Source organism: Pristiophorus japonicus, chromosome 6, assembly GCF_044704955.1.
Source record: "Pristiophorus japonicus isolate sPriJap1 chromosome 6, sPriJap1.hap1, whole genome shotgun sequence".
Taxonomy (NCBI): Eukaryota; Metazoa; Chordata; class Chondrichthyes; family Pristiophoridae; genus Pristiophorus; species Pristiophorus japonicus.
Window position 1 is genome coordinate 209444205 of NC_091982.1, and position 19130 is coordinate 209463334.

At 43.6% G+C, this 19130-nt stretch overlaps 1 protein-coding gene across 1 annotated transcript in view; it reads left to right on the forward strand.

Moving 5' to 3' along the window:
* The window catches only part of ppm1lb (protein phosphatase, Mg2+/Mn2+ dependent, 1Lb), a 260354-nt gene that overhangs the window by 169011 nt on the left and 72213 nt on the right, over nucleotides 1-19130 (forward strand). Inside the window, exon 2 of the mRNA XM_070883569.1 lies at nucleotides 10466-10640. Within this exon, the coding sequence (XP_070739670.1) occupies nucleotides 10466-10640 (175 nt within the window). The remainder of the gene's footprint in view (nucleotides 1-10465; nucleotides 10641-19130) is intronic.

Genomic DNA, 19130 nt, shown 5'->3' on the forward strand with positions numbered 1-19130 from the left:
TTGTGGCCTCTCTGAGTTATCACATCATTCAGTTTTGATGTTGTAGGATTTGTGCCCACTGGATTGAGACTGTGCAAATTCATCTTGCACAGGATCCTACCATCAACAGGCAGAGAAGACTTTCATCTCATAAAGCTGGTTTGGATTCAAACACAGTTCCTAAAAGGCCAATGTTTACACAACCAAACTAACTAGTTCCTCAAACCATTGTTTCTTAAATCCATTGCCTGATCTTTGTATAAGTCATTCTGCTTTCTCAAGAGAACAGTGATTTACTACATATTCTGTCAAATACTATGGACCAGAATTTACTGTAGCCGGCAAGCGAAAAGAACTCACCAAACGGTACACTTGCCCTTGCCCATTTAATTTCCATGAGACTTTGCATTTCATGTTGATGTAAGTGGGAGATTGAAACAGCATGGCACCCTCTGCAGCGCATCTGGGATCTGTGTGAACAGGACAAGCAACTGTGTGTCTTCCTAACCAATCAGGTTGAAGGATTGAGGATTGAACAGCGCAGAGTCTGAACCCGGAAGTGATCACTTATCAGCCCAAGCCTGGATGTTTTCCTGCATGCGGGCAAGGAGTAAATCGTTATTGGTGACTGTGCAATCATCAGCGAACAGCCCACTTCTGACCTTATAATGGCGTGAAGGTCATTGATGAATCAGCTGAAGATGGTTGGGCCCAGGATACGGGCCTGAGGAACTCCTGCAGCGATGTATGTACAAGAGGTTCTTGAATGTTTAAAAACCAAAAGTATATTAATACTTTAGCTTTTAATAGGAGGCAGCAGCACTTCTTCAACAAACCATTAACAATTCTTTACATCTTTTTGAAAGTTCCAATTATCATTCCTCATTTTTTGTTACCTCTTCAATGAGCAATTCTCAGATTATAAACTATCTTAACAATCTGACAATCATGTCAAAAGTCCTATCGCCTGAATTTTAAAAGCTTAATTAAATCCTCTATTACCATAACATAGAAAAGTAACTAGTTAACTTTCGCTCCATAAGCAAGCATAAGAGAAAAGACAGGTAACAAAAAATGAAGCATGACAGGGTGGGACTTTGGAAAAGATGTAAAGATTGTTTTGATGTGCTGCTACCCTTAAAAGACTAAAGCATTAACGTACTTAGCACTTGGTTTTTAACTTTCCCAAGTGACCTTCATGTTTGACAGTGTTATCAGGGTTGTAAACTCCTGCTGATAAAAGCTGTTCTGAGATTTTAATTTATCTGTCTGTGAAAATCAGTGAAATTTCCACACTTGATAGATTGACTACTCAATAATATTTTACCTGCTAGACTTCCTATGAACAGTGGGCCATTCATTGTGTTGATAATGAGACTGGCTTTTAATTCATGCACTGACATCTGAATTAACGGGATATAAGGTGCTTAAAAAGAATGGCTGTTGAGTTAAATGGCAATACCACTTTCTTTGATGTATGAATTGATCATCAATGTTATCATTATTAAAAGCACTAGACAATCTCTGTATAACTTTGCTATGACTAGAACAGCGCCACGTGTCTGTATGTACAAATTGATGTTTAAAGACTAGAATGTGATAAAACTATCAGTGTCTAAATTGCCAAGCATGAAAGCAGCATGAAGGTCACTGGTAACAGTCTAGCAATGAGACAAAGAATGAATCACAAATCTAATAGTGCAGTAAAAATGAGGCATAAATTAAAAGGTCCAAAGGGTAACTCATTAAAGATTCCTTTACGATTGATGTTCATCCAGATCTATGCAAGGTTAGTTCTTATAACTGTATAAATATTCCCTCTTCTGTTTTAGCTATATTCACTGCTTTATCATCATAGGCAGTCCCTCAGAATTGAGGAAGACTTGCTCCCACTCTAAGAATGAGTTCTTAGATGCCTGAACAGTCCAATATGAACGAGAACCACAGTCTCTGTCACAGGTGGGACAGACAGTGGTTGAAGGAAAGGGTGGGTGGGACTGGTTTGCCACACGCTCCTTCTGCTGCCTGCACTTGATTTCTGCACGCTCTCAGCGACGAGACTCAAGGTGCTTAGCGCCCTCCCGAATGCATTTCCTCCACTTAGGGCGGTCTTTGGCCAGTCTGTTGTCAAACAGGTGCAGTATTCATTTATAGAGGATTACATAGGATATGTGGCATTTGCACTTTTGAAAACCTACTTTTCCTTTGGACAAAATATTGGTAACTTACTATTCACGCAAACATACTAGTAATTGATTCTCTATTAATTAGTTGCCTCACTTGTGAATATTCAAAACTATTTATCTGTAATACATTAACATTCTTGAGACTTCCTGTACCTTATATCTGATAAGTCCTTACTATACAATATAAATGCACACGAGGCCCATGCTTGAGGTCACTCTGTGACCAGTAACCTTTATTTGCTAGCATTCAAGTGATGAAGGTGGGTGGAGCTTCCCCTTTTATACCTGAAAGATCAGATTAGGAGTGTCTCCCACAAGTTCATCACCTAGTGGTCAGTGTTCTCACAGTGTACATGACAATATCTTTTTCTTGTTGTCAAGAACATAATCACATTTTGTGACACTAATAATGCCTATGTGATATTTGATAATATTCTCATAATGCTGAACGTTTAACAGTAACCCTTGCTTCTATTACTTTTAATAAGTGAGACAGGTTTTCCTTCTAGTCAGGCCTTCCACTAATGATGCCTCAGTGAGTCCTGACCCACTTTGCCGCCCCTGCAGATAGTCAGACGCTTCTCTTCACTGCACTGTCACTGTGTCCTGTACTGCCTCTTGGGTGACCATATTTTGGAGATTACCGTTACTACCCCTCATCCTCTCTATTGTTGCTCAACTACAGAGATCATGTTATAAAGACTCAATTTTCCGACACTTAGTGCATATGTGCTGTCCCTGAATACACTGAGGATCCATGGTGGCCCGCATATCACATGGGATTGGGGGTAGTGTACTGACATGGATTGAGAACTGGTTGTCAGACAGGAAGCAAAGAGTAGGAGTAAATGGGTACTTTTCAGAATGGCAGCCAGTGACTAATGGGGTACCGCAAGGTTCTGTGCTGGGGCCCCAACTGTTTACACTGTACATTAATGATTTAGATGAGGGGATTAAATGTAGTATCTCCAAATTTGCGGATGACACTAAGTTGGGTGGCAGTGTGAGCTGCGAGGAGGATGCTGTGAGGCTGCAGAGCGACTTGGATAGGTTAGGTGAGTGGGCAAATGCATGGCAGATGAAGTATAATGTGGATAAATGTGAGGTTATCCACTTTGGTGGTAAAAACAGAGAGACAGACTATTATCTGAATGGTGACAGATTAGGAAAAGGGGAGGTGCAAAGAAACATAGAAACATAGAAAATAGGTGCAGGAGTAGGCCATTCGGCCCTTCTAGCCTGCACCGCCATTCAATGAGTTCATGGCTGAACATGCAACTTCAGTACCCCATTCCTGCTTTCTCACCATACCCCTTGATTCCCCTAGTAGTAAGGACTTCATCTAACTCCTTTTTGAATATATTTAGTGAATTGGCCTCAACAACTTTCTGTGGTAGAGAATTCCACAGGTTCACCACTCTCTGGGTGAAGAAATGCTTCCTCATCTCGGTCCTAAATGGCTTCCCCCTTATCCTTAGACTGTGTCCCCTGGTTCTGGACTTCCCCAACATTGGGAACATTCTTCCTGCATCTAACCTGTCTAACCCTGTCAGAATTTTAAACGTTTCTATGAGGTCCCCTCTCATTCTTCTGAACTCCAGTGAATACAAGCCCAGTTGATCCAGTCTTTCTTGATAGGTCAGTCCCGCCATCCCGGGAATCAGTCTGGTGAACCTTCGCTGCACTCCCTCAATAGCAAGAATGTCCTTCCTCAGGTTAGGAGACCAAAACTGGACACAATACTCCAGGTGTGGTCTCACCAAGGCCCTGTACTATTGTAGCAACACCTCCCTGCCCTTGTACTCAAATCCCCTCGCTATGAAGGCCAACATGCCATTTGCTTTCTTAACCACCTGCTGTACCTGCATGCCAACCTTCAATGACTGATGTACCATGACACCCAGGTCTCTTTGCACCTGCCCTTTTCCTAATCTGTCACCATTCAGATAATAGTCTGTCTCTCTGTTTTTCCCACCAAAGTGGATAACCTCACATTTATCCACATTATACTTCATCTGCCATGCATTTGCCCACTCACCTAACCTATCCAAGTCGCTCTGCAGCCTCATAGAATCCTCCTTGCAGCTCACACTGCCACCCAACTTAGTGTCATCCGCAAATTTGGAGATACTACATTTAATCCCCTCGTCTAAATCATTAATGTACAGTGTAAACAGCTGGGGCCCCAGCACAGAACCTTGCGGTACCCCACTAGTCACTGCCTGCCATTTTGAAAAGTCCCCATTTACTCCTACTCTTTGCTTCCTGTCTGACAACCAGTTCTCAATCCATGTCAGCACACTACCCCCAATCCCATGTGCTTTAACTTTGCACATTAATCTCTTGTGTGGGATCTTGTCGAAAGCCTTCTGAAAGTCCAAATATACCACATCAACTGGTTCTCCCTTGTCCACTCTACTGGAAACATCCTCAAAAAATTCCAGAAGATTTATCAAGCATGATTTCCCTTTCACAAATCCATGCTGACTTGGACCTATCATATCACCTCTTTCCAAATGCACTGCGATGACATCCTTAATAATTGATTCCATCATTTTACCCACTACCGATGTCAGGCTGACCGGTCTGTAATTCCCTGTTTTCTCTCTCCCTCCTTTTTTAAAAAGTGGGGTTACATTGGCTACCCTCCACTCCATAGGAACTGATCCAGAGTCAATGGAATGTTGGAAAATGACTGTCAATGCATCCGCTATTTCCAAGGCCACCTCCTTAAGTACTCTGGGATGCAGTCCATCAGGCCCTGGGGATTTATCGGCCTTCAATCCCATCAATTTCCCCAACACAATTTCCCGACTAATAAGGATTTCCCTCAGTTCCTCCTCCTTACTAGACCCTCCGACCCCTTTTATATCCGGAAGGTTGTTTGTGTCCTCCTCAGTGAATACCGAACCAAAGTACTTGTTCAATTGGTCCGCCATTTCTTTGTTCCCCGTTATGACTTCCCCTGATTCTGACTGCAGGGGACCTACGTTTGTCTTTACTAACCTTTTTCTCTTTACATATCTATAGAAACTTTTGCAATCCGTCTTAATGTTCCCTGCAAGCTTCTTCTCGTACTCCATTTTCCCTGCCCTAATCAAACCCTTTGTCCTCCTCTGCTGAGTTCTAAATTTCTCCCAGTCCCCGGGTTCTCTGCTATTTCTGGCCAATTTGTATGCCACTTCCTTGGCTTTAATGCTATCCCTGATTTCCCTTGATAGCCACGGTTGAGCCACCTTCCCTTTTTTATTTTTACGACAGACAGGAATGTACAATTGTTGTAGTTCATCCATGCGGTCTCTAAATGTCTGCCATTGCCCATCCACAGTCAACCCCTTCAGTATCATTCGCCAATCTATCCTAGCCAATTCACGCCTCATACCTTCAAAGTTACCCTTCTTTTAAGTTCTGGACCATGGTCTCTGAATTAACTGTTTCATTCTCCATCCTAATGCAGAATTCCACCATATTATGGTCACTCTTCCCCAAGGGGCCTCGCACAACGAGATTGCTAATTAATCCTCTCTCATTACACAACACCCAGTCTAAGATGGCCTCCCCCCTAGTTGGTTCCTCGACATATTGGTCTAAAAAACCATCCCTTATGCACTCCAGGAAATCCTCCTCTACCGTATTGCTTCCAGTTTGGTTAGCCCAATCTATGTGCATATTAAAGTCACCCATTATAACTGCTGCACCTTTATTGCACGCACCCCTAATTTCATGTTTGATGCCCTCCCCAACATCACTACTACTGTTTGGAGGTCTGTACACTACTGTTTGGAGGTCTGTACACAACTCCCACTAACGTTTTTTGTCCTTTGGTATTCTGCAGCTCTACCCATATAGATTCCACATCATCCAAGCTAATGTCCTTCCGAACTATTGCCTTAATTTGCTCCTTAACCAGCAATGCTACCCCACCTCCTTTTCCTTTTATTCTATCTTTCCTGAATGTTGAATACCCCTGGATGTTGAGTTCCCAGCCCTGATCATCCTGGAGCCACGTCTCCGTAATCCCAATCACATCATATTTGTTAACATCTATTTGCACAGTTAATTCATCCACTTTATTGCGGATACTCCTTGCATTAAGACACAAAGCCTTCAGGCTTGTTCTTTTAACACCCTTTGTCCTTTTAGAATTTTGCTGTACAGTGGCCCTTTTTGTTCTTTGCCTTGGGTTTCTCTGCCCTCCACTTTTCCTCATCTCCTTTCTGTCGTTTGCTTTTGCCTCCTTTTTGTTTCCCTCTGTCTCCCTGCATTGGTTCCCATCCCCCTGCCATATCAGTTTAAATCCTCCCCAACAGCACTAGCAAACACTCCCCCTAGGACATTGGTTCCGGTCCTGCCCAGGTGCAGACCGTCCGGTTTGTACTGGTCCCACCTCCCCCAGAACCGGTTCCAATGCCCCAGGAATTTGAATCCCTCCCTGTTGCACCACTGCTCAAGCCACGTATTCATCTGCGCTATCCTGCGATTCCTACTCTGACTATCACGTGGCACTGGTAGCAATCCCGAGATTACTACTTTTGAGGTCCTACTTTTTAATTTAGCTCCTAGCTCCTTAAATTCGTTTCGTAGGACCTCATCCCTCTTTTTACCTATGTCGTTGGTACCAATGTGCACCACGACAACTGGCTGTTCTCCCTCCCTTTTTAGAATGTCCTGCACCCGCTCCGAGACATCCTTGACCCTTGCACCAGGGAGGCAACATACCATCCTGGAGTCTCGGTTGCGGCCGCAGAAACGCCTATCTATTCCCCTCACCATTGAATCCCCAATCACTATTGCTCTCCCACTCTTTTTCCTGCCCTCCTGTGCAGCAGAGCCAGCCACGGTGCCATGAACTTGGCTGCTGCTGCCCTCCCCTGATGAGTCATCCCCCTCAACAGTACCCAAAGCAGTGTATCTGTTTTGCAGGGGGATGACCACAGGGGACTCCTGCACTACCTTCTTTGCACTGCTCTTCCTGTTGGTCTTCCATTCCCTATCTGGCTGTGGACCCTTTCCCTGTGGTACGACCAACTCGCTACACGTGATACTCACGTCATTCTCAGCATCGTGGATGCTCCAGAGTGAATCCACCCTCAGCTCCAACTCCGCAACGCGGTCTGTCAGGAGCTGGAGGCGGATACACTTCCCGCACACGTAATCGTCAGGGACACCGGAAGTGTCCCTGAGTTCCCACATGGTACAGGAGGAGCATAACACCCGACCGAGCTCTCCTGCCATGACTTAACCCTTATATACACTTAAATTGGCAACAACAATGTTAAAAGTTACTCACTGATATAGAAGAGAAAAAAGAAAAACTACTCACCAATCACCAGCCAATCACTTACCCTCTTGGCTGTGACGTCACCTTTTGATTTCTTTCTACTTCTTTTTGCCTTCTCCCTGTAGCTGCACAAGTCACGCCTTTTATAGGCCGCTCCACGCACCTCCTCGACGCTGGGCCCCGGACTCCCTGCTGTGCCTTTTATAGGCCGCTCCACGCACCTCCTCGACGCTGCTCCCGACTGCCGCCGACGCTGGGCCCCGGACTCCCTGCTGTGCCTTTTATAGGCCGCTCCACACACCTCCTCGACGCTGCTCCCGACTGCCGCCGACGGGTGTCATGGTACATCAGTCATTGAAGGTTGGCATGCAGGTGCAGCAGGCGGTTAAGAAAGCAAATGGCATGTTGGCCTTCATAGCAAGGGGATTTGAGTACAGGGGCAGGGAGCTGTTGCTACAGTTGTACAGGGCATTGGTGAGGCCACACCTGGAGTATTGTGTACAGTTTTGGTCTCCTAACCTGAGGAAGGACATTCTTGCTATTGAGGGAGTGCAGCGAAGGTTCACCAGACTGATTCCCGGGATGGCGGGACTGACCTATCAAGAAAGACTGGATCAACTGGGCTTGTATTCACTGGAGTTCAGAAGAATGAGAGGGGACCTCATAGAAACATTTAAAATTCTGACGGGGTTAGACAGGTTAGATGCAGGAAGAATGTTCCCAATGTTGGGGAAGTCCAGAACCAGAGGTCACAATCTAAGGATAAGGGGTAAGCTATTTAGGACCGAGATGCGGAGGAACTTCTTCACCCAGAGATTGGTGAACCTGTGGAATTCTCTACCACAGAAAGTTGTTGAGGCCAATTCACTAAATATATTCAAAAAGGAGTTAGATGAGGTCCTTACTATTAGGGGGATCAAGGGTATGGTGAGAAAGCAGGAATGGGGTACTGAAGTTGAATGTTCAGCCATGAACTCATTGAATGGCGGTGCAGGCTAGAAGGGCCGAATGGCCTACTCCTGCACCTATTTTCTATGTTTCTATGTTTCATGAAGATTCCCAACACTGTTACCCTGTGTGTTTAATTTTAAAATGTAGATACTGTTGTCTTGAATTCCTACTAACACCAAACTCTGGAATGAATCAAACTTAATCTATTTGTAGTAAAACATCTGCCTAACAGTACTTCTGCAGCTAAATTAGACAGCAATCTGGCTTTTCATTACTGAGCTCAAATTTCTACTATGTTATACAATAGCCAATTGAAAAACAGCTAATCCCACTATTTACTGAATAGCAAGACACACCATTTAATCACCCAATTAATGAACCTATTATTAGCTCAAACCAGCCTACAAATAAGGCACCGAATAAAGAAGTTTACGCAGCTCATAATATTCAACAGCTAAAATTAAGTAAACTGAAGTATATTTGAACTCAAAATACAGTAAACTAAATAACTGAAAATATCATTACTTATGTGCTAATCATTCCCACTGTGGTTAAACTTCACATTCTTCTCGCCCTTCACACTGCCTCTTGCAGCTCAATTGTAGAATTTGTTTTTGCCATTACCTTGCATTCAAAACTCAGAAAATTACTGATAGACCTTTAGACACACATGATTCTGTATTGATTCTGCCTGCTGGTATTAAGCAAATTCACTGTTACCTTCAGAAATGCCACTGGTAAATTAAAATTGCACTAAGTTGAGTTCTGCTCCTACTGGAAAATCAAGGTCCTGGCAGTCACACACTATATTTTGAGATTCAATCTTGGCGTTCCCCTGACAGTTTAATGTTCAGCCATGGTTGTGAAGAATGTTCTATGTTTTGGCAAGGTCATTAGAAGCCTTTGACTGCTAAATTGTCAGTTCAGGAGAGGAAGGCAGACATAAAACACCTCTCTCTATAGCAAGCATGGCACCTGCTAGCTGAGCAGGAATTACAATAACTACACTCCCTCTGGCCAAAGGGTGCTATGGATAGATAACAGCCCCTCAGACTACTATAAAGGACAAATCAAGAAAAATATAAAATGAATCTATAAAATTCCAATGTAATAACATACAAAACTCACAGCAATAAGTTAATTTAAGATGTGTCTCTTGTGTACTGTGCATTTATATTAATAGGGAATGGAAATATATATTGCCATGTATTCAAACATTCTGGACAGGTCAGGTAATGTCCTTCTGTAATCCCAATGCATTGGAAACAGGGTTGAGTGAATTGATTTGAATTTGGCTGTTTCCGTTAAACACAACCTCATGTGTTATTCTTCTGACCTTAAACTGGCTTTATCACTAAAGAAACGTTACTTTGGTGCTGATTAATCTTTTCTCTCTCTTGTGGGGATAGTTTGCCACAAATAAACAAAAAAACAGACAAAATGCAGCTAACTGTTTGCCGCTGCTGGAGTAACTTTTATCTCTAACATCATAAGCAACATCAAACAGGTTCTCACTTAAAAGATCAAGCGTAATCCAATACAATTCAGCTAAAGGAAATGGCCAAATTTAAGCTAATTAGTCCTCCTTAAAGGGGCAAGGCAAACCTGAGCCATATTTATATCATAAAGTACTATTTAGATTTTTGGATAATACTTTACATCTGCTATTTCTTACATTCTGGTTCTTTTTCTGTTATTTCCTTTAACTTGCTCAGTGGAATATGTCAGTCACATACCTTTTGTTGCACTTGTTGTTAGTAGTTCTAGTCAGAGATATCTGATGTGTGACAGATAAAAGTCACAAGGGGAAAGAATTTCAGGTTCAAATGATCTTTCTGAAATCTATTGAAAATTAAAAGTAAACTGGGGAAAAGATGGAATTTCCATCAGTACTACATTTTAAAGCACATCAGTTGATATTTGATGGCCAGCAATGTCACCTAAATAGTCGCAAAGATGATTAGCATTATTGAATTGCTACAACATAAATGTTTCTACATTATCTAGTGCAACTCTGATAAATATTTGGATAATATTCCTTTGAACACATATATCTTTTTCTGTGCAGTCTGCTGCAGAATATGTGAAGATACACTTGCCCGAGGCTCTGAAACAACATCTGCAAGACTATGAAAAAGATAAGGAGAATAGTGTGTTATCACATCAAGCAATCCTGGAACAGCAGATTCTCACAATAGACCGTAAAGTGCTTGAAAAACTTTCTGCAGCCTATGATGAGGCAGGTAAGTGTCATTGGAAAATATCCAACAACTTTCAGGCAAACTTGAATCATTTTGAATAATTTGTTGTGTAATTTTTTTGCAGACTACTGGTATTAAAGCATAATTGTATTTACAATACACCCTCCTGAAAGCTGTATTGCCATTAACATATTTCCAAAACTAATCAGTGTGACTATGTACAGACTCTAATGGTATTTGCTCATAATGTAATTTGTGCACAGACCCATGAACCTCAGAGTGAATTTAATGTTCATCACAGTGGATTATTTTTCATTACAAATGGCTTATGGGTCTTAATAGCTGTAGTGTAATATAACATTACAAATCACAGGCTGCAGATACTGTTATGCTGGATACCACTACTTTTCTAAGTCGAACCCAAAAGAATGCAGGATGAATGACTATTAATTTATGATTCATTATTCTTTTATTTTTATTTTGTTACTAATTTTCTCCTGTCATCTCATCTGATGGAGTTGATTCCTTGCTATGGTGTGATTCCACATTGTTGGGTGTGAATTTTGACAGTGAGTGTTGTTGGCTAATCATTCAACGAAGAGGAATATTATAAAAGAGCTCCATCTTGTCCTTCCTCTGTAGCCACACGAGAGGGTCAAGCCACAAGTACGCTGCCCGTCATAATGGTAAGGGTGGCTCAGTAAATGACCAGGGTATACGCCTGATACTGGTGTTAGGCCCATTGCATATGCAACTGAAGGGCTTTACGCCTGTTTCAGTCACTTTGCCAGATTGTACTGTGAATGACTACAGCATGCGCATTTGCGATCAATTTCTTCAGGTGCTCAGCAGCCAAACCAGTGATCCTCAAAGGGACCACTATAGGCTGCCACCAGAAAGGTAAGCTAAAAGTTTTTTACTTACCATAATATGGGGAACAGGAGTGCTCCTGCCAGCTCCACAGTAATAGCTCAGGCAGTTGTCGGCCACCACCTGTCCCACTCCCAATTGCCTCCTCCACCTGGACTCCCCTAAGGACCACGGCCAGCGTCTGAGCCAGCTGACCTTGCTGACCCCCCAATCTCCTCCCCCACTTCAACAAGCACTCTGCCTCTCGAGCTGTGAATAGAAAGAAAGAAAGAAGAACTTGCATTTAGATCGCGCCTTTCATGACTTCAGGACGTCCCAAAACCCTTTACAGCCAATGAAGTATGGTACCCACAGCTCATCGGTACTATCTTAATGAGGCCGACAAATCAATTTGCCATGGTCCTGCAACCAGACACATTAGGTGCTTGTGTTGCATTGCAACGGGATCACATCTAATTTGGATGCAATACAATTTCTAGGCCATTGGTCTTGGAGCAGATACAGCACAGATTCAGCAGAATAATATGAAGACATAAAGTGTTAAATTATAATGACAGGTATCAAGGGATATGGAGTTGAGGTACTGATGACCCATGATCTAATTGAATGGCGCAATAGGCTCAAGAGGTTGAAACTCCAGTTTTTCTCCTTTATAATTTAAGATGGCAGAAAAATTGTATTTTTCATTTAGGATTCATTTCAGCATTGTAATTTGGTCTCAAGACTAATACCATAGGTTTAAAGTTGATTTGTGGTTTTTGTACTTAAATGTTTGGGACTTTAATTACGGTGAGTGGATTCTCAGGCTTTTTAGCACTGTTTTTAAATAAAAGTTTTTAAATGTGTATAGTTGATGACTGAGCTGAGAACTGGGTACCTGTGGTAAAACAAGCTGCATACAGTTACTCAACAATACTCAATAATGCCCGTGACAAAGCGGAGTGACTGCTGCTACGATCGGAATCAGTTGCGTCCGTGACAAAAATACAACATCTCCAAGTACACAGGAAGCAAACCCCTCAAAAGTGAATCCCCATTTGTACAAAAGATGAGACACAAATGAGACCCCCTCTATAAAAATGAAATACAGTGAGATAACTATACAAAAAGCAGAACCCCCAAAACTGAGTACTATACCAACACAGAGGGAGAGCCCTTCCCCCCCCCCCCCCCCACATACACACACACACACACACACAAAGGCGAGGCCCACCATCCTCATTTATACCCCTCATTGTCCCCTTCCTCCGCAGCCTGAAAACTTGGAAGCTTCGGTTGGTTAAAAGCTTTGGCCTGGAGTACCAGATAAAGGCTGTTCAGTAATTAGCAAATTCTAACCAATCATGAAGCAAATATTTCTGGTCTTCCAGGCCTAGGAACTTTAAAGAACTGAGGAGCGATTTTGACTTTGTGCGGTAGTATAAAACAGGTAATAGCGAATCGGCAGCCTGTTTTACATAGCTCCCGATTTTTATTTCCATTGACTTCATCAAATAATAATTGATAACAAAATACTATAAAACATAGAAATAAATACCGAACTCAGTGAGTGAAAATAGCAGGTGTAGAAGAACAGGACTAGGTAGAACATGCCATCCAGTGAGACATTGTTTGCATTTGAATGGTTAATCCATCAGGTTGTCAACCTATCCTTATCTTCCAGAGGATAATTGGTAAATGCACAAAAAATTTGGACTGAAATTCCTCAGGTGTGCCACCAATGACCTGTATCTCCAACAGAAGACCAAAAGAACCCCCCAGAAAACAATGAAGACATAGATTTCCAGCATTTCTGGGAGTTTCCAAAGGATTACAAGGCAGGTGGTGGGGGGGTGGCTTTCTACGCCGGAATTCCTCCACCTTTGACTCAGTTGAAGCCCAGCATTTCTGTGGAGGCCAGAATGTTGTGCCAGATCAGGCCTCTTGTGCAGGAAGCCAAGGAAGACTAAGCTGGGATTGGGGTGGAGGGGGTGTAGCCTGTGCAAACCAACCCCCAAAAGTGAACAGGTGCTGGAGTTCATGGCTGAATGGGGCACTGGAGTTGTGCCCATAGAGAAAGAGCAGGAGAGGAGGGGGTAAAGAGGAATATCAAAATGATCCTGTCTTCTACCTCTATCCCTACACCTACCTTCCCTATTTCCCTCCTCTGCCGCCTTCTTCCTCTCCATTGTTTTTCTCTTCCTACTCCTGCCTTCCCCTCCCCTTCTTCCACCTCTCCATTTTCTCCTCACACTTTTCCCTGCTGTCCTTAGTCTCTCCTTCCCTCTTTCCCACTTCTCCCCTCTTTCTACCTCTTATTCTATCCCATACTTGCGTTCCTATCTCCCACTTCTCTCCTTAACTAGCTCTCTCTCCAATGCTCCCTCTCTCTCATGCTCCCTCTCTCCACCTTCTCTCTTCCCGTCTCTTCTCCCCTCTCTCTCTTCTCTTTCTCTCTTTGCTCCCCTGCCCCTCTCTCCTCCCCTCTCCTTTTCTCTCCCTCCATCCCCTCCAAAGACACTTGATCTAGTTACTACACTTGATATTAACTCCTGTACAACACCACTGATCTTGCCCTATTTATAGCTCAGGCATCTTAGAAGGTTTGTGAAAGATAAATCAACTTAAAATAATCAATTTGTATAATACATAGAAACAAATGCCTGAAACTTTTCCATGATATTTTGCAAACATTAGAATAAAGAGATGGGACCAAAGATCTTCCTAAAATAGTGGCAGTGTGGATTAGCTTGAAGAATCATAGAATCATAGAAAAATTATGACACAGAAGAAGGCCATCGTGTCTATGCCGGTCGAAAAAGAGCTACCCAGCCTAATCCCACCCTCCAACATTAGGTCCGTAACGCTATAGATTAGGCTCTTTATGTGCACATCCAAGTACTTTTTAAATGCGACGAGGGTTTCTGCCTCTACCACCCTTTAAGGCAGTGAGTTCAAGACTCCCACCATCATCTGGGTGAAGAAGTTTTTCCTCATCTCCCCTCTAATCCTTTTACCAACTATTTTAAATCTATGCCGCCTGATTATTGACCACTTTACTAAGGGAAATAGGTCTTTCCTATCCACTCTATCTAGGCTCCTCATAATTGTATCATAGACGGTCCCTCGAACGAGGATGACTTGCTTCCACAAGAGTTCACAGATGTTTCAATAAAGGAACTGATGTGCCAGTCCTGAACTCCAATTGAGGGGGTGGAAGATGCCTGTGCGTGGATTTTTTTAACATGTGGTGACCGTTGCACATCAACCACCACACGGGCTCGACAGAGCTAGGCCTTTATCCAGTGGCAAGGGTTGAACCAGGACGACTGGAGACCTGCTCTGCGACACGGACCTAGTGCGCACACATATCGCAGTGTGGGCAGGCCCACGCTGCCCTGGACCCTCGGTTCTTCTGGGCCCCATACCCTCATTTGCCACACCTTCGCACATGATGTTCCAGGGCCTGGCGCTCCAGCTCTATACACCTCAATTAAATCTCCCCTCAGCCTCCTCTGTTCCAGTGGATGTGGTATATTTGAATTTTCAGAAGGCATTCAATAAAGTGCCACACAAGAGGTTATTAAACAAAATTAGGGCTCATGGGATTGGGGGTAATATACTAGCATGGATTGAGGATTGATTAACGGACAGAAAACAGAAAGAAGGGATAAATGGGTCATTTTCGGGTTGGCAGATTGTAACTAGTGGGGTACCACAAGGATCAGTGCTTGGGCCTCAGCTATTCACGATCTATATCAATGATTTGGATGAGGGAACCAAATGTAATATATCCAAGTTTGCTGATGATATAAAGCTAGCAGGGAATGTAAGTTGTGAGGAGGATGCAAAGAGGCTTCAAGGGGATATAGACAGGCTAAGTAAATGGGCAAGAACATGGCAAATGGAATATAATGTGGAGAAATGTGAAGTTAGCCACTTTGGTAGGAAAAATGGAAAAGCAGTGTATTTTTTAAATGGTGAGAGATTGGGAAATGTTGGTATTCAGAGGGATCTGGGTGTCCTTGTACACGAATCACTGAACGTTAACATGCAGGTACAGCAAGCAATTAAGAAAGCAAATGGTATGTTGGCCTTTATTACAAGAGATTTGAGTATAAGACTAAAGGGGGCCAAAATTCAGGCACGTCAGAAAGCTGGTGCTCCTATGATTTCTTACTTTGTCTTACCGCCGGGAGCTTTGAGGCGGCCGTCCGATTGATTTTCAGGTCTTTGAAGATTTTTTTATGTTGGATTGGAAGTTGGTCATAAAGGAGGCGGAAGTGCAGTGGTAAGTCAGGCTAAGGAGTGGAAGTTGGGGCGGGGTTGAATCTCCACTGCTGTCAGTCAGCATGGTGATGTCATAGCTCGTGTGCGCCACCACATTCTCTCCCCTCCGTTAAAGGGGAGAGAATCGGGCATTTTTTAACTTCAGCCACTGGGCCACCAGAGAGGGTTTCGGCCAAGCCAGCGGCCTGACACCCAAGAGGGGGTGCCAGGCTGCCCGTTGGTGACTTGGCCGAACCTGTGGGCACAATAGTCCAGCCGACATGGAAGTCGGCCGGCAAAAAAAATAATATGGTGGCTGCGGCATTCGGCCCTCCCCTTTAATGTCCACCACAACGCCAGGGCCGAGAGAGAGGAGACAAGATGCACCAACAGAAAAAGCTGTTGGGGGCACCATCCAGCTCATGGATTTTTTTAGCTGGATTTCGGTTGGAATAAAATGAGGTGCGGGATAGCAGCGATGCGTGCTTTTATGTCGTGCTTGCGGCAGTGGGCGGAAGTGGGGACAGGCCGAAAAATCCCCGACCTGAATTTGGGTCAGGGCGGCCAATGGACTGCAATGCGGCAGCCACTCGTTTCCGCCGCATGGCCACCGCAAAACGGCCGTAACAGGCATTATATGCACCCTGAATTTCGGCCCCAAGATGTCTTACTGCAATTATATAGGGCCCTGGTGAGACCACACAGGAGTATTGTGTACAGTTTTGGTCTCCTTATCTAAGGAAGGATATACTTGCCATAGAAGGGAATGCAACAAACATTCACCAAACTGATTCCTGGGATGGGGGCATTATCCTATAAGGAGAGATTGAGTAGACTAGGCCTAAATTCTCTAGAGTTTAGAAGAATGAGAGATGATCTCATTGAAACATACAAAATTCTTACAGGGCTTGACAGGGTAGATGCAAGGAGGATGTTTCCTCTGGCTGGGGAGTCTAGAACCAGGGGGTCATAGTCTCAGAATAAGGGGTCGGCCATTTAGGAGTGAGATAAGGAGAAATTTCTTCACTCAGAGGGTGGTGAATCTTTGGAATTCTTTACCCCAAAGGGCTTAGGAGGCTCAGTCATTGAGTATATGCAAGACAGAGATCGATAGATTTTTAGATATTAAGGGAATCGGGATATGGGGATAGTGCAGGAAAGTGAAGTTGAGATAGAAGATCATAGAAACATAGAAAATAGATGCAGGAGTCGGCCATTCGGCCCTTCGAGCCTGCACCGCCATTCAATAAGATCATGGCTGATCATTCCCTCAGTACCCCTTTCCTGCTTTCTCTCCATACCCCTTGATCTCTTTAGCTGTAAGGGCCATATCTAACTCCCTCTTGAATATATCCAATGAACTGGCATCAACAACTCTCTGCGGCAGGGAATTCCACAGGTTAACAACTCTCTGAGTGAAGAAGTTTCTCCTCATCTCAGTCCTAAATGGCCTACCTCTTATCCTAAGACGATGTCCCCTGGTTCTGGACTTCCCCAGCATCGGGAACATTCTTCCCGCAGCTAACCTGTCCAGTCCCATCAGAATCTTAGACGTTTCTATGAGATCCCCTCTCATCCTTCTAAACTCCAGTGAATAAAGGCCCAGCTGATCCAGTCTCTCCTCATATGTCAGTCCAGCCATCCCTAGAATCAGTCTGGTGAACCTTCGCTGCACTCCCTCAATAGCAAGAACGTCCTTCCTCAGATTAGGAGACTAAAACTGAACACAATATTCCAGGTGAAGCCTCAGCAAGGCCCTGTACAACTGCAGTAAGACCTCCCTGCTCCTATATTCAAATCCCCCAGCTATGAAGGCCAACATATCATTTGCCTTCTTCACCGCCTGCTGTACCTGCATGCCAACTTTCAATGACTGATGAACCATGACATCCAGGTCTCGTTGCACCTCCCCTTTTCCTAATCTGCCGCATTCAGATAATATTCTGCCTTTGTGTTTTTGCCCCCAAAATGGATAACCTCACATTTATCTACATTATACTGCATCTGCAATGCATTTGCCACCTCACCTAACCTGTCCAAGTCACCCTGCAGCCTCTTAGCATCCTCCTCACAGCTCACACCGCCACCCAGTTTAGTGTCATCTACAAACTTGGAGATATTACACGCAATTCCTTCATCTAAATCGTTAATGTATATTGTAAAGAGCTGGGGTCCCAGCACTGAGCCCTGTGGCACTCCACTAGTCACTGCCTGCCATTCTAAAAAGGACCCGTTTATCCCGACTCTCTGCTTCCTGTCTGCCAACCAGTTCTCTATCCACGTCAGTACATTACCCCCAATACCATGTGCTTTGATTTTGCACAACAATCTCTTGTGCGGGACCTTGTCAAAAGCCTTTTGAAAGTCCAAATACACCACATCCACTGGTTCTCCCTTTTCCACTCTGCGAGTTACATCCTCAGAAAATTCCAGAAGATTTGTCAAGCATGATTTCCCCTTCATAAATCCATGCTGACTTGGACCGATCCTGTCACTGCTTTCAAAATGCGTTGCTATTTCATCGTTAATGATTGATTCCAACATTTTCCACACTATTGATGTCAGGCTAACCGGCCTATAATTACCCGTTTTCTCTCTCCCTCCTTTTTTAAAAAGTGGTGTTACATTAGCTATGCTCCAGTCCATAGGAACTGATCCAGAGTCGATAGACTGTTGGAAAATGATCACCAATGCATCCACTATTTCTAGGGCCACTTCCTTAAGTACTCTGAGATGCAGACTATCAGGCCCCGGGGATTTATTGGCCTTCAATCCCATCAATTTCCCGAACACAATTTCCGCCTAATAAGGATATCCTTCAGTTCCTCCTTCTCACTAGACCCACTGTCACCTAGTACATTCAGAAGGTTATTTGTGTCTTCCTTCGTGAAGATAGAACTGAAGTATTTGTTCAATTGGTGTGTCATTTCTTTATTCCCCATTATAAATTCACCTGATTCTGACTGCAAGGGACCTACGTTTGTCTTCACTAATCTTTTTCTCTTCACATATTTATAGACGCTTTTGCAGTCAGTTTTTATGTTCCCTGCAAGCTTCCTCTCGTACTCTATTTCCCCCCTCTTAATTAAACCTTTAGTCCTCCTCTGCTGAATTCTAAATTTCTCCCAGTCCTCAGATTTGTTGCTTTTTCTAGCCAATTTATATGCCTCTTCCTTGGTTTTAACACTATCCTTAATTTCCCTTGTTAGCCACGGTTGAGCCACCTTCCCCATTTTATTTTTACTCCAGACAGGGATGTACAATTGCTGAAGTTCATCCATGTGATCTTTAAATGTTTGCCATTGTTTATCCACAATCAACCGTTTAAGTATCCTTTGCCAGTCTATTCTAGCCAATTCACACCTCATATCGTCGAAGTTACCTTTCCTTAAGTTCAGGACCCTAGTTTCCGAA